Here is a 14,955-nt window from a genome sequence, read left to right as displayed (position 1 = left end):
GACGATACTTCAATTATGTTAACTTTATAAAACCCCTTTTCCAATACATTTCCTTTTAGAGAGTATATAATTTAGTATAGAAATGGTAAAGGGATCTGATTAATCGGACAATAAAAACAGATGTTATGCCCGAATAGGATTTTAGCAGTGTGGCGATTTGTGTTGCCCAGTCGATAACTAACTGCGTGCTTTTAAGGATGAGATGCCAAGACCGAGCTGAGTTTAATACAAAAAAATATGAAAATGATCCAAAGCAGAACACGCTTTTGGCAAATATGTTATATACACATCAGCCACTTGGGAACTTGTATAATAACAGTACAGTAATATAACTGACGGATGATAGACATTTAACAAAGGGACTAGCGCGATTCCAAAAATATCAGCCAGAACGTTAAGTAGCACGATGGGCAGAAGTGGCAGAAGTGGCAGAAGAGAGACAAAGTCATAACAAAGCGTACACAAGACATTGCCTGGCCCTGGCAGGAGTCGGTAACCACCCGTTGTGCGCTATAACCGATGTTACCCGCTCACCCGATACTCAACGCAGCTGCTGGCCTCAAGCTGCCAAAACAAATAAGTTTTCTGCCGACACTGGGCCGGCAACGCGATTACCCGCTCATTGTGGCTCTGGCTTGGCAGATTTGTTGATAAAAAGATTGACAGCGCTGATATCCGAAATAATTAATTGAATGAAAATGCTACAACAAATGCCTTTAATTAGTGTCGGGTTTCGCCGTCGTCGTCGCTTGGTCAGGCAGGGCTCGAAGTGAGGGTGTTCTGTCTGTCTGCCTGACTGTCTGTCTGTTTGTCTGTTTGTCTGGCTAAATGCTTTGTTTTCGATGATGTTCACAAAGTCTAAAGCGGGTGGATTAACTTTTGTGAGTGCATTTAAGGTAACCTACATATTTATTTTAATGCATATCATCACTCTGCACAGCACACATTTTATTTTTTAACAACAATTTCATCAAGATTTATGTAAGTTTATATATATATATATTTGTAATCAATTTGAATGTGTGTGCATAAATTCAAAATTTCATATTTTTTTTCGGTATACCAAAGGCGATCTCAGAGTCGATAAGTTGAACTCGAGAGTCGAACAGGATTCAGGGTATCTCGTAGTCGAGCTTCCTCGAGTATGGCATTCTTACTTGTTAGAGGAGCACGAGTTATGCGAAAGGAGATAACGACAGGTGTGCCTTTATACAGATTGCTTATTGTACGAGAAGTCTATGTCGCGACTTTTAAAAATTATTCGAGCTGAAGGATATATGATAATTTCCGACGGAAGTGTAATCAAAAATCGCTTAGACAACTGAAGTCAAGACTGTTTGCCCATGTACGTTACATGGCTACATGTGAGAAGCAGGAAAGCGGGATTTCTGCTCAAGAATTTATGTGTATAAAAATCAGTGCAATTTACATATTTGTATATGTATATATATATATGTATATGTATATGTAAATGCTTATGTGTAAATGTATACACATGTGTATGTGATGTAAGCACTTATGTTCGACTGTCCAAAATATGAATGGAAATTGATACTTCTGCCATTTGCAGACAACTCTCCGAAAATATCTTTGGAGCTAGAGAAAACTTCCTGTACACCTGGCAGCTCGCCAATCGTGCGCCATTACGGTTGACTTAACTATATAGTGTATATATATGTATGTATGTATACAATTTCAGGAACGGATGGCCTTTTTGTTGGACTCTTATTTGAATAATACACATTTCCATTGCATTCAGTTTCAAGTCCATTTTTTTGTATACATCTACACTAACAGCCTTTTTCGTAGTCTGTGTGTGTATATAATATGTATATGAATGCACGTATGGCAAGGATGAATGCATATGTATGAGTATGTGCATATGTATGTATATCAAAGTTTTAGTGTTACTATTTTATTTTTTTTTGTTTGTTGTTCAATCCAGCCAAAAACCAAACGACTTAATGCTATAAACTCACATATCCATCATTCAATTTACAAATGGTCAAATGCAGTGAATGGATTGTCCTGTATTTTAACTGAATAAATGATAGAACTTTGACACACAAGTTTATTTAAGTCCGCAGAGCATCAAAATAAATAAATAAGTATTACACTTGCGTAAATTGGGAGATACCCGCGAATTATTGTTGATTAATGAGTGAATTACGCATATTGGTACAATCGTCGAATAAACAGACAGCGGACAGACTTTCGCCCCTAGTGCTGTTGTGACAAAAAAAAAAAAAAAACAGAAAAAAAAGAAAGAAAATAGAAAACGGTATCAAAGCCAATTGCTGTCGTCTGTCATTGACGCTTCCGTTGTGATGTATGCAACACAAAAATGAAATATACAAAGTGCAATTGAAGTGGAATTATTCATGGGATTTCTGTTCGCCCGTGCCGTGCCCGTGCTTTGGACTGGCACTGAGCTTGAACCAGAGACAGAGACAGAGATGGAGATAGAGATAGAGACCGAGACCATAACACGTCTACACATCAATATGGGCTGTGCTATCGCGTCACTTGGCGATCGCTAGTCTGGTTGGTTTTTGGTGCACTTCGGTATTAGCTGCCAGAGTTGCACCAGAAACAGGAAGGAAAGACCAGCGCTGTACATGTGTGTTCCTCCTCCTCCTGCTCCTTTTCTTTTTTTTTTGTTTTTTTTTGTTTTTTTTTTGTTATACTGCCGATGGACTGATGATGCCATCATCAAAAAACAACAAATATTCGCACTCACGTTGAAACAATTGATGGACTGACTGACTCACAGACAACCACTGTCTCTCAATCTCTCAATGTCTCCGCTTGCTTTATGACGTTCATTTCTGTATATTGACGTTTGTTGTTTGGCGTTGACATCACAGAGTTTAGCTGCGCCAAGCTTTCGTTTACCTTTATTTTTTTTTTTTTTTTATAAATTTCGTCTGCGTTATTTCAGAATGAATGAGGTAAGTCTGAGTCCAGAGGTGGACAGCTGACCATTTCATGTTTGATGACCATTTTCATAATACATATAGAGAGCACTCAATTATCAGTCACCAGGATTGCACGCAATAGTCATTGTGTTAATTGTTATAGCACGAAGGGGGCTTTAAGGGTTAATCAGCCAATTTGGACTATATCATTTGTATTGCTAAACTATTATTTTGATTGTCAGCTAAAAATTCCACTTGATGTTGTATATTCTTGTCTACATAAATATAATAATATCTTAATAGATCGGCTAGTAGTACCAGTAATCGGATTCAAATAAGCTTTCCATATTTTATTTTCACATGATGACGGTAATTCTACAACTACTGGGCATATTTTCAGACTCGAGAAAGCACTATTAAATAAGTACAGGAACCTTAAAATTAACTGCTAAATATACAGCTTAGATATACATAGATATGCAGAGTTTTTCAGTCCATAGTACAGCAAGGATTTAAAATAGACTGAAATAATGTGGTGTATTTATAACGCTAAGCTCATTATTTTTCCAGTAAACGCGCCGTGTCAAACCCAAGACCAAAATCCGATGAAAACAAGTTTCAAATTAAGAAATTATATATGCATTAAATCCACAATGTCGAGAACGCCAACTGTGCCTGCAAGCCCGACTCATAGGCCCGAGAGGACAATTAACATGTGTGTATGTATATGAATAAGTGGCTGTGGCTGTGGGTGTGGGTGTGGGTGTTCTTTGTGAAATGAATAACATGCGGAGCGGTATAGTACGGCACCGTTACAAGGATTCTTCGTTGATATGTGGTTTTGCAAAGCCTCTGGGCAGATATACCACGCCCCACATCTAAAGTATTCCTAGCCAAAAAGTGGGCGACTCTCTTAACAATAGGAAAAGATAAGTAGCGGAACGGGTGCTCTCTGTATATATCTAACGTTAAAATATCTCCGCTGCATCAGTTGTTTCCCAAATACGGTTTGCCGCTTTCGCCCGCTTATCCCGCTTGTGCCGCACCTGCAATCCTCTGGTGCGGTAACGCCCTTCACCAGCTGTTGGCGAGAACAATTAAAAGGACCAATGTGTGTGCAACCCACGCATGCTATAGTCCTTTTCATATTTTCATAAAAGGCACAAAAATTATGAACTCTGGCCAAAGATGAAAACGCTTTTAATTTGCGAAACCCGCTAAGGCTATGTGCGATTGTGTGCTTAATGAAAAGGTCCCAAAAAGAGCAACCTTCGTCATTTCTTAGACCACAAAGGCAAAGACTCTTGTTTTAAAAATACACTCATACATAAAGATTACATTAAATAATAATTTAATCATTTTACGAAAACTTAACTCAAGTTACACTTATGCAAACCGTAAACATCTGATTAACTACATATATATTTATAGTCATTTAAACTGGCATATTTAGGAAGATGCATCTGATGAGAATTGAAATTTAAATATATATTTAAATATAGACATAGATACACCTGTAAATAATATGCAGGTCGATATGGAACAAGTATGTATTGAGGTAAGAACATCGCGATTATATTTGATATTTCTATGCAGCAATAGGCAAACAGGTAGTCAACATAGATTAAGCATCTGCAAGAGTTCTATTTGGCTTCTACTGGCTACTGGCTACTGGCGACTGACGACTGACGACTGGCTACTGGCTACTGAGTTGCTAAGGTAAACAAAGGAGATGTTTTGAGTAACCTAAGAACCACGTGTTGAATGTGCTAAAAGGTAAACAAACCAGCGAGCTTCAAATGCCGAACACAGCCGACGGCACAGCTCAGTACACACACCCGACCTACCACCAGGCCGAACGAGCAGCCGATGTTTGAGTGAAACTTTTGGCTGGCGTTCGGCGAAAGCTTTGTGAACACGATGTCTTAGCGGCTGGCAGTGCACCGCCAACCTGTGTCAATTCCCACTGGCTGCCGCCGCAGCGGCCACGGAAGTGTTGATGTTCCGCCAAAGTAAATTTGCCGTCAGTTGTTTTACAAACGTTCACGACACCAGAACACGAAACGCGGTCCACGCGCAGTGAAGTCAAATAATTTTGTTTGTCAAGATTCGCAAATAGTTCTCTATCGGTTAATTTCTTTTTTTTTTGTTGTGGTATTTAAAATTCTTGCGCATTATTGCGATTGATGTAAATGAGTGAACGACATCTTTATAAGGCATTTTATTTTAAGTGCAAACATTTATACGATTGTCGTTCACAAATTGAATATTTCAAAATATTCACATGTTTATCTCGTAGCTACTTTATGTGTGCATGTACTGGGTGAAAATGTTTTTCGCTAAATACCTTAGTGACAAGTTAAATGAAATAGTGGACTTTATATAATACGATTACATTACAGTCATCAATGAACAAAATGAAATGCGAATAAAATTGTTCAAATACTCGGTTTCTACAGAATAGCTAAGTGGAAAATAGCAATACGGTAAGTGTTTTACTTTGATGAATATCTTAACTATTGGGGACAGATTTTATTCGCAACCACATTTATAACGAACCAAATTTGCATTCATCCAGGACGGCTTCGATTATTCCATTTTATATTGTATATCAGCGAGACACATTCGAAATAATCTTGGTCTGTAAATCAGAGATCAACATGGCCTTTATTTTTGCCAAACACGCAAAGTACAAGGAATATCGGATATGTGTCCTATTATTCAATAATTAATTAATTGTGATTAGCTTTTGCATTTACCATATTATATACACATTTCTAGTGAATAATTTAAACTCAAGAGAAATACTATATATAAGATTATAATCATTTAATATAAAGTACCCTTAACCGCATGACATCTGTTAATTCTGCAAAATATTAAAACAGTTCAACTTAAGAGATATAATTCTCAAAATGAAGAAAATCGACAGCTTTGTGGCAGAGACGAAATGTCTGTCTACGACATTATGGGCTTATCCCTACGCGTGATTTGAATAATGGAGAGACAGTTGTTGGGGTTCAAGTATATTTGCCGAAACAGAAAAGAGCACTATATAATTAAGAGCTACAGCAACTTTCACCAACAACCAACAACCACATATGAGTTGGTGTCGGAGTCAAGTAGGGACGGACCGTACATAAGGACAACATAGACACCGCAACAAATACGTGCTCGACCCTTATGAGCCCCGGCGAATATGTGTGTTTGCCGTTGTTGATAACTTTATAGTAGGACAATGCAATACTTTCTATTTACGAATAAATGGCCAAGTGTCTGGATGCCTGTAAGTCGCCGACTGCTCTTTGACCCTTCCAAAGGTGGTTTGCCTCTAGTATTGCTTGCAATAAGCCCAGTTCACTCCGAATTACCCATTGTCAAGGACTTTTAAACTATTTTAAATAGGTTGCCGTACACAAATATTTCGCGCATTGAAATACTCTGCAACAACGGAGCGTAAACTTACTCTCATGTACTGCAAATGACTAACAATATGTCGCTACATATAAATTTGGATACTCTTTAAAATATTGTATTGCCAAAAATGTATTACAAATTGTCCAATGTATGTATACCTTGAGCAGATACTGTTGATCAAAATCAAACTCCAAGAAACTTGGCAACAATATGGTGATCAGTAAGACATTAAAATTGATAAAGAACGCATTTTGTAAATACTTACTTAATTTTCACTTGATAATTTCAACAACATAACAAGCTGATCGGACTGATTTCCCTTGCTCTGGAATACAAGTGGCATCCATGTCGTGTATCCAAATTTATGCTAGCTATGATTATGACCATCGGCAACTAGTGCAGCTGAAATATTTGCAGCATATGTGGCAATAAAACGTATCACAACAACGACGACTAGAACATGCAACATTAACTAAGCCGGGCCAACTACATACATATATCTGTAAGTTAACTAAAACTGGACGTACGTGCTAGTTGGAGAACAGTCGTTGGTCGTCGTTCGGGCTCCAGCCACTGCAACTAATAGTTGCTGTCCTTATTTCCGGCCAGTAAACCTTTTGCTCGCCATTCGAGTGCGTGTAATAACCGGCTGTCTGCAGATACTAAATCAACTCGCTGTGTATTTGCATTCGGATTCTAGTTTTCTAGTTTACCGCTAACAGAGCACGTCCCGACCGACATTTTGCCAGTTTGACTGCTTGCCCCGACCTCTTGTTCAAGATTATGGGTAGTATGTGGCATAATGAAAACGTTTTTGCGCAATCTACTTACACCCCCAATATCCCCAAATACTGTCACACACTCGGGGCACAGTTTGCAATTGCACTTTCTAACTCTAACTTGCACACACCCAATGAGTTTTAAAATGTGTTTTTTCTCTTTTCGAGCGGCGTCTTCGAATGCTCAAATTCATATGCTAATCTTATTACATACGCTTGCTTCTACATTTTTTAAGTTCAAAATTGCTTTAAAAGAAACAAACTCTAAAGCGGAAAGTAAAAAGCTATTTCATCTTATGAACAAAAATTCTCAAAGATGGGGATTTTATTAACTATAATTAAGTGCTAAATTCTTAAATTACAGCAAATTATCAGCATTACCTTTATACGAAATCTAATTGGATTAAACTGAGTGATCTGAGAAATTACTATTTTTGAAAAAGATTTCCAACTTCTTGAGGTCTTCAGCAATTGAAATAATCCCTTGCAGAACGGAATTCAAATGCTAACTTCTATACTTTGGTCTAGATGGCTTGGGATACATAGAAGAACGGGTCTTTCTACAATTGATTCCTCTGGCAGCTATATCAAAAAGATGGATACATTGAAATTAAAAAAAAAAATGTTAAATTAAGAGACAAGTTTGCATGGAAAGAGGCCGACGAACGAACGAATCATTCAATCGGACGGAAAAGGCTATACAAACCCTGCTTGTAATTATGATCAGGCATATATATATCTGCCTATGTAGTCGGCGACATGTTATTCAATGTGTTACAGCTTACACTGCACAACAAAATTATAAAATAATAATTTCGATTAATTTGAATCAGCCTGCTCCAATTCACAATTCCTGTACGAACACAAAATATTAGTTTTTGACTGTCGACCGTGTTCCTTATGACATATCCACAAGATACACTGCAATTAAATATTTTATCTTAGCTTATCTTTTTGCAAGCAGTTGAAAGTGTATTTATCTCTGAATAGTCTGCAACCATTTAATGCTAATTGGCCTTGACCATTAATTTAAAATTGGCATGTTTACGAACATTTTTGTTCATTGCGCCTTTTTTTCTTTAGTCAAATTTTCTATAAGCAGTTTCTTAATTGCTAAGTACCGAATAAACATATACTGAACAATTCTCTTCATTTCCATAGACACAGACCACATTTTCCATCTCGACCAATCGCAAACTTAGTTGTCCTAAGTACGAAGGTGAATAGCAAAAGCAATGGAATTCTTGTGTGTTATTTTATACAATATTTGACTAGGCTAAATATACCCAACCATATAAGTATGAACTTATATCGAGTGCTTGGTAATTTCTTTTTTTTAAATTTATAATAATGTAATGATAAATGCAATAAATTTGTTTCTTATTACTGGGTTGCTTGCAGAAAAGTGGTTATAGCCTGTCTTATTTGTAAATCAGTTGTTTTATTATTCATTTCATAAATCTTTATGAATGAATATAAAAAATATTGGGTATAAAGTGAACTCAGGCTTGTAGTTAAGATATTAAGGAATATAATACTGAATGCGGGAAAAATATAGATAAAGCTAGAAATATAATATTTTGTATGGAAACAGACCGACCACTTTAGAAATTGATCCAAAATATACATATATTTATACGATTTATACGAAATATTCATTAATATATGTATATATAAACATGTAAATGCATATATTTATGTAAATCATAAATCAGAATCGCTGACACTGCTCATCCAAAATAAATATGTAGAAATAAGTTTCAAAAACGAAAATATCAACACATATAATTCTAAATTTTTATTGAGCAAACGCAAAATGTGTTTCACTGCTCACGCTGTTCTCACGATGACCATGAAAATCCACATGAAAAAACACATTCAAATACTTTCTAAATTTAGATTTTTTCCACTTTTAGTTTATTTTTAATTGACTCAACTTTGCGTTCCGAAACGTACTGAAACGACGACTCAGACGATAATATTTAAGTATTTTTTAGTTTATAGGCCACTTAGAAATATTATAGTGATTAGTTAGTGATTTTGACAAAAACAAAACAAATTGAATAAATTATCACTTGACGGCTTACTCGATTGTTCATCGCAAGGGTAGTGATGGGTAGGCAGTTAATAGTGCCAGTAAGTATATCATATTGTCTCATCTCTCGTTCTCTTACTTACTCTTACTGTAAATGTGGGTATATACACATGTTTATTTTTGCATATCTGCACATTTACATATGCTCTTATGCATAATTTAACAATTGCACGTGTGAAACCATCAACAGATTCAAGCAAAACAGGTGCAATATGGAAGGGGGCACGGCCATTGACATTTTATCGCAGCTCATCTGTCTGTCAGTGAGACAGGAGGTAGATATGTATGTACATACGAATATGTATATTTTCGATATAAGAGTGACATATTAAGCACAGCACAATCAAACTTTTTATACCCTTCCTGAGGTTGTTTTCATTTGGTCAAGAAATATGTGTATTACAATATTTTCCGCTCGATAAAGCAACAGGCCACATCGATTTAAATTCTGACAGATAATCTATCTTGACAGGTGAACCTTTAATGATTATGAATTGATTTCAAGTTGGGAGTGTCTCCGACCACATAAGGTATATATATTCTTTATCAGTAAGAATATCCGATATAGTCTGTCTGCCACTTTATGTTAGTCCTATGTTAGTCAAAACAAGTAAGAATGCTCTAGTAGAGAGAGCTCGACTATTTAAGTATTCAAACCATACAAATCATACATTTGGTAACTAAGAAAATACAATTTTCTTTCATCTTTGTCAAGCGATGTTAATGACATTTTTATAGATAATGGGAAAGATTCATCTTATAAATTTTACTTTTATTTCTATGGCTATTCTATTTCGAGAAAATAAACTCTATATGTGTGTGGTATATGAGAACGAGTTTTCCAATTTTCTCTAGCTCTTTCGGCTAGAGTTTAGTTGTTGTATATTACAACTTATGCAAAACCATTGTTGTATATTACAACTTATGAAAAATCATTTAGCTGATACATTCACTTTCGAAATCGAGTTTATAATTGAACTAATCTATAATAATAAATTCACTAACTAAAACCTTTTTCGCAGATGATTTTGTACGATTAATATACTTTGGCCATATAATTTCAGCGATAATCCCTATAGTTACTACAGATTTTGAGAGCCAAGAACGCAATGCACGACCGGAAGTAACTGCATTCCTCAATTAAGCCATCCACTCATTGCACAATGACAATTTAAAGTAAAAGTAAACAAAATACTATTTGAGCAAAACTCTGTTCCACTGCCAGAAACATTATTGATATGGACCGCAAAGAACGCACACACAAACATAGTGGATCATTCAAGTAATTAAAACCGGAAATATATTACAACTGAACAAGCAACAATAAGGAATAAGGGGAATACCAATTGTTAACGATGATAGGCGGTAGTGCGGAAGTTGACATTTCTAGAGCAACTATAACGCCATTGCCCATGGTGACGGGGCAACAACAGCCAAAAGCGACGCCCAAGCAAATGCGCAAAAGTAAACCCAGTCAAACAGGCATCTTGGCCCGCAACAACAACGGTGACGATGGTGGTAATGGAGGAGGAGTGGCCGCATCCACCAAGACGGCAAGGACAGGTGTCGAGCAGCGAAGTAGTCGCGGCGAGAAATGCTTAACTGTGCCGCCCAGCGGGCACGAGAATGCTGGTGCTTTCAACGGAATTGAGATATATCTTGGCCTGATCGGTTGGCGTAAAAAATGTTTGTACACATTGCTTTTGCTACTAATGCTTCTGATTATTACAAACTTGGTGCTGACTCTGTGGATACTCAAAGTGATGGAGTTTTCAACGGTAAGTGCGCACGCAAACTGCATAGGCTTCACATTGTATATACCCTGACCCATGACCTTTGCAGGAGGGCATGGGTCAACTGAAAATAGTTCCCGGTGGCATCCAACTCACAGGTCAGGCGGTTATTATGGACATGCTACGCGCATCCACAATACGCTCGCGGCACGGACAGCCGATATCGATAGGTGAGTGCCAGCGATTGCTCTGCTTAAATATTTCATTTTTCCACATGTTTATATACGGATACACCTCAACGAAATTTGCACACTTTGCTTATTGCATATTGGCGAATGAATGCGAACAGATGAGTAGGCGGGCGGACAGCAGCAGGTCGTTTCTAGATGCATTATTCAAGTATTATTCATTTTTTAAATCATTTAAGAAATCAAAAGTAGAGAAGCATTCTTACTTAGTTGAATCGCTTGACGCCACTTGTAGTCCTCCATTACATTTTCTTAAAGGTAACTGCCCCAACGTTGAGCCTGGCCAGGACAAATGTGTGCCCTTGTCACTCGGGTCATAAATCAGAAGATACGCAGATAGGAGAAAAAAGCATGGAAAACCATGCCAAAGTCGAAATCGTTCAGCGTTCATACTTATCCATACATGTATGTAGATGTGCACACATATGTAGGTATGTATGTACATACCTAGAAGTGGAGAAGTGGTGATGGTATCTAATCAAATGAGATCGGTCCTGCTACAGCTTCGCATCGTGCTTCTGCCGCTGAACAGACACGCGATGCTCAATTACAGATAGAGATAATCTACATATGTATGTATGTGAGATCCGTAGCTCGTAGCTGAGGAAAACAGATGAGGGGGGAATGTCACGGTCATCTGTGAAAAACAAACGTTGCTAAAACGCCACTCTTGACGCAATAAGCGCCAGCCAGCCAGCCAGCCTTACGTTCAGAGGAATTGTATTAGGTGCGGTGACCTTAACCAGAGAGAACATTTTTCCAGTTCACGTCAAACAGTGAGTGGTGGATGCGTGCTCAATTATACCCTGCGGATTGTTGAAAAAAAAATATAAACAAAATATATCGCTTAACAATCGAACAAAAAACTAATTTGTTGATCATCTTGACTAACAAGGTTAAAATTTGTATTATGATTTTGCTAATGGTTCAAAGTGCATAGTTGTGTGAGCCATCAGCAATTTTGGAAGCTTTGAAGATAAAGTTTTTATTTTGATCCCATTTAAAATCGGTTGTAGTAAGTTTAAGATCACTGTAACGGAACTAAGGTCTATATTTGTATATATATTTATGAGAATGTATACGCAGATACTAAATTAATCTGTAAGAATGTGTCCATTTTTTTAATTCTTTGATATTTTCAGTTTAGATTTAAATTGATTTCAAAATCGACGTAACAAAAATACAGCTATCAAAGCGAATAACATAATGTACAAATAATATAATATTTTATTTTGTCTTGCAACGTTCTCTTTACCGTCTCTGTCGTCACCAACAGAATCCTCACGTAATTTTTCCATCAATACACGTGACTCAAACGGTGTGCTCGAAAATCATTTATTCTTGGGGCATGATAAGTTTGAATGTCTGTCAGCGGGATTTCGCATCAACGATACCACCGGACGAAATTTATTTTCTGTAAATCGAAATGAAGTCACTATCGGCGCGCACACGCTGCGCATCGAAGGCGAGGGTGGCGCCATCTTCCGCGAGTCCATACAAACGCCGCATGTGCGTGCTGAGCCGGGCCGAGAGTTAAGGTAAGTGTTGAAGGCTTATTTTCATGGTTATGGCTATGTATGTATGTATGTCTGTGTGTGTGTGTGTGTGGAGGATTTTACTATAATAGCTATGAGATCAAATATAATGATAATATAATGTATTTAGTAATTTCTCAACGTTATATTGTTTATCACATCGTTTACTCACTCTCTAATCCCATTCCGAACTGAGACTGCTCTCCTTGATATTATCGTTCATCATTGTTGTTGCAATTGGCCTCACAAGACGCTAGCCAGATCAGTGATAATTACAATAAATAAATAAAGCTTAAGTGAATTCAAAAATCATCAAATTATTGGAAAGCTACACCAAATTATTCACAGTGTTGCAATTTAACACAGCTACATATATCTATATATATATGTAGTGGAAACCTTGTTACACATATTTATGCTTGTGTCTCGCATACATTTGTTTATATGTATATGTATATGTATATGTAAATACAAAATACACTGCGCTGCTGAATTTGTCAACGCGACCATCGCTCTTACGGCGACAACAACAACAACAACAGCAACAACAACAACGACACCAATAGGCCAAACAAAAAACGGCTGACACTCGCGAGGTGTTGGTATGTAGCTTGCTGGCTTGGGTGCAAAAATATTTACACATGCTCTCCTACAGCACGAATGCATATGTATGCATATATATATATATATATATATATATATATATATATATATATATATATGTGTGTGTGTGTGTGTGTGTGAAATGTGAGTGTACTCATACGTATTCATTTGAAGAGCCGCAATAAGCATATGTGAGTGGATCGCCATCGCAATTGAAACGGCATCAGTGGCGTCCACGAGTGGATTGAAAAGCGTTTCAGGGCATTCATAGTTTTTTGTTTCTGCAGGAAATCTACATTGGGATATTTTGGAGATAACTCGCTTTCTCGCTATTCAATGACCAGACCATATGGGCTCGTGGCTGTAACTGTTTGTATGGATGAACCATTAACAACACAGCAATGCTTGTAATAAAAATTACATTGGTAAATTTGCTGATGACCGCTTCGTTTTTTCAAGAACATATATCAAATTGTCTGTTACATTGAAATAATAGTATTATTTGACTTATACAGGAAGTCTGAATTATAGCTAGATTCACGTTGTTCTTATTTGTTTGACAAAATATCTGAACAAAAAAGAACAAATAACAAAGAACAAAAAGTATAAGGAATATATGGAAACTATGGCCAGAAGGTATCGGCATCTCCGACCCCATTAAGTATTTATATTCTTGATCAGGATCAATAGCTGATCTAGCTATGTCCGTCGAAAGGATATCAGGCCTATAAAACTATAAGAATTCTCGTCTTCCTCGCGGTTATCAAGTTGATTTTATTTCAAGAATCCGCTGTTTCGTGAATATCAATACAAATCGATTATACCTTGATATATTTTTGACTCTTACATGTTTTATTATGTTGAACTTGTTGTGCTCATTGCAGGCTAGAGTCGCCGACACGTCAATTAGAAGTAATGGCCTCCAAAGATATCAATTTGCAATCACGAGCCGGCGGCATTGAATTGCTAGCTCTGGAGGACGTTAAGTTGCGGGCACTCGATGGCAGCGTAAGTATGAAAATTAGCAAATATCTATTGAGACAAATATGATTAGTCTCAGTCTACCAGTTTAAACCAACAACAAATTGCAAATGGCTTTTCCCCAAATTTTGATTGAATAGCTACGTTTGGAGTCATCGAAAATACTAATGCCCAATTTGCGCACGGCACAGCCACCAATTCTCGGCTCCGGCCAGAGCCGGGATCACATGCATCGAGTCTTCCAGTTGTGTGCTTGCTTCAATGGAAAGCTGTTTCTGGCGGCGCCACATTCAATATGCGCCGGTGACGATTCAACGGTTTGCAGATGATTGGTTAAGCTGCAAATACTAAATTTGTGAGAGTAGACAAATGCTCGATATCAAAAATTAAATCCACTGGTACTGCAAAAAACAAAAAAAAAAAAGAAAAAAAAGAAAAAAAAGGAAAAATAAAAACACAAACATTCAAAATAAATAAATTTCAAGCATATAAATTAGCATCGAGAAAACCACTTATATAACCATGACCATACTGATATGCAAATATTTATAGCGAATTGGATATACTTACATGAGTGCATACATATGTATGTAAGTGTGCAAGCAAAATACATCATAATTGCTGTTAAAATGTAACAACAACATTT

The 14,955-nt window shown here is 36.9% G+C and overlaps 1 protein-coding gene across 2 annotated transcripts; it reads left to right on the top strand.

Moving 5' to 3' along the window:
• The first annotated feature begins 4,855 nt into the window (after nucleotides 1-4,855).
• Nucleotides 4,856-14,742, top strand: LOC6566376 (delta-sarcoglycan). Of its 2 annotated transcripts, none has more exons than XM_032738735.1 (7): nucleotides 4,856-5,047; nucleotides 5,218-5,404; nucleotides 10,274-10,987; nucleotides 11,052-11,172; nucleotides 12,467-12,728; nucleotides 14,213-14,336; nucleotides 14,450-14,742. In XM_032738735.1, the coding sequence occupies exons 3-7, from the start codon at nucleotides 10,565-10,567 to the stop codon at nucleotides 14,636-14,638; spliced, it is 1,119 nt and encodes a 372-aa protein (XP_032594626.1). In that variant the 5' UTR covers nucleotides 4,856-5,047; nucleotides 5,218-5,404; nucleotides 10,274-10,564; the 3' UTR covers nucleotides 14,639-14,742. The 2 variants fall into 2 exon arrangements, with proteins under 2 accessions (XP_032594626.1, XP_001992020.1); XM_001991984.3 differs by having other exon boundaries at nucleotides 4,913-5,106.
• The last annotated feature ends 213 nt before the right edge of the window (nucleotides 14,743-14,955 follow it).

The sequence above is a fragment of the Drosophila grimshawi genome, unplaced genomic scaffold (assembly GCF_018153295.1).
Source record: "Drosophila grimshawi isolate 15287-2541.00 unplaced genomic scaffold, ASM1815329v1 contig_848, whole genome shotgun sequence".
NCBI classification, from domain to species: Eukaryota; Metazoa; Arthropoda; class Insecta; order Diptera; family Drosophilidae; genus Drosophila; species Drosophila grimshawi.
Note: the sequence above shows the minus strand (reverse complement) of the source record. Positions and strands in the feature narration are given on the sequence as shown.

Bases quoted from the DNA above. Each gene is read 5' to 3' on its own strand.
- LOC6566376 (XM_032738735.1), top strand. From the start codon at position 10,565: ATGATAGGCGGTAGTGCGGAAGTTGACATTTCTAGAGCAACTATAACG. The intron at 10,988-11,051 runs GTAAGTGCGCAC...TGACCTTTGCAG, and splicing joins AAGTGATGGAGTTTTCAACG to GAGGGCATGGGTCAACTGAA. The intron at 14,337-14,449 runs GTAAGTATGAAA...TTGATTGAATAG, and splicing joins TGCGGGCACTCGATGGCAGC to CTACGTTTGGAGTCATCGAA.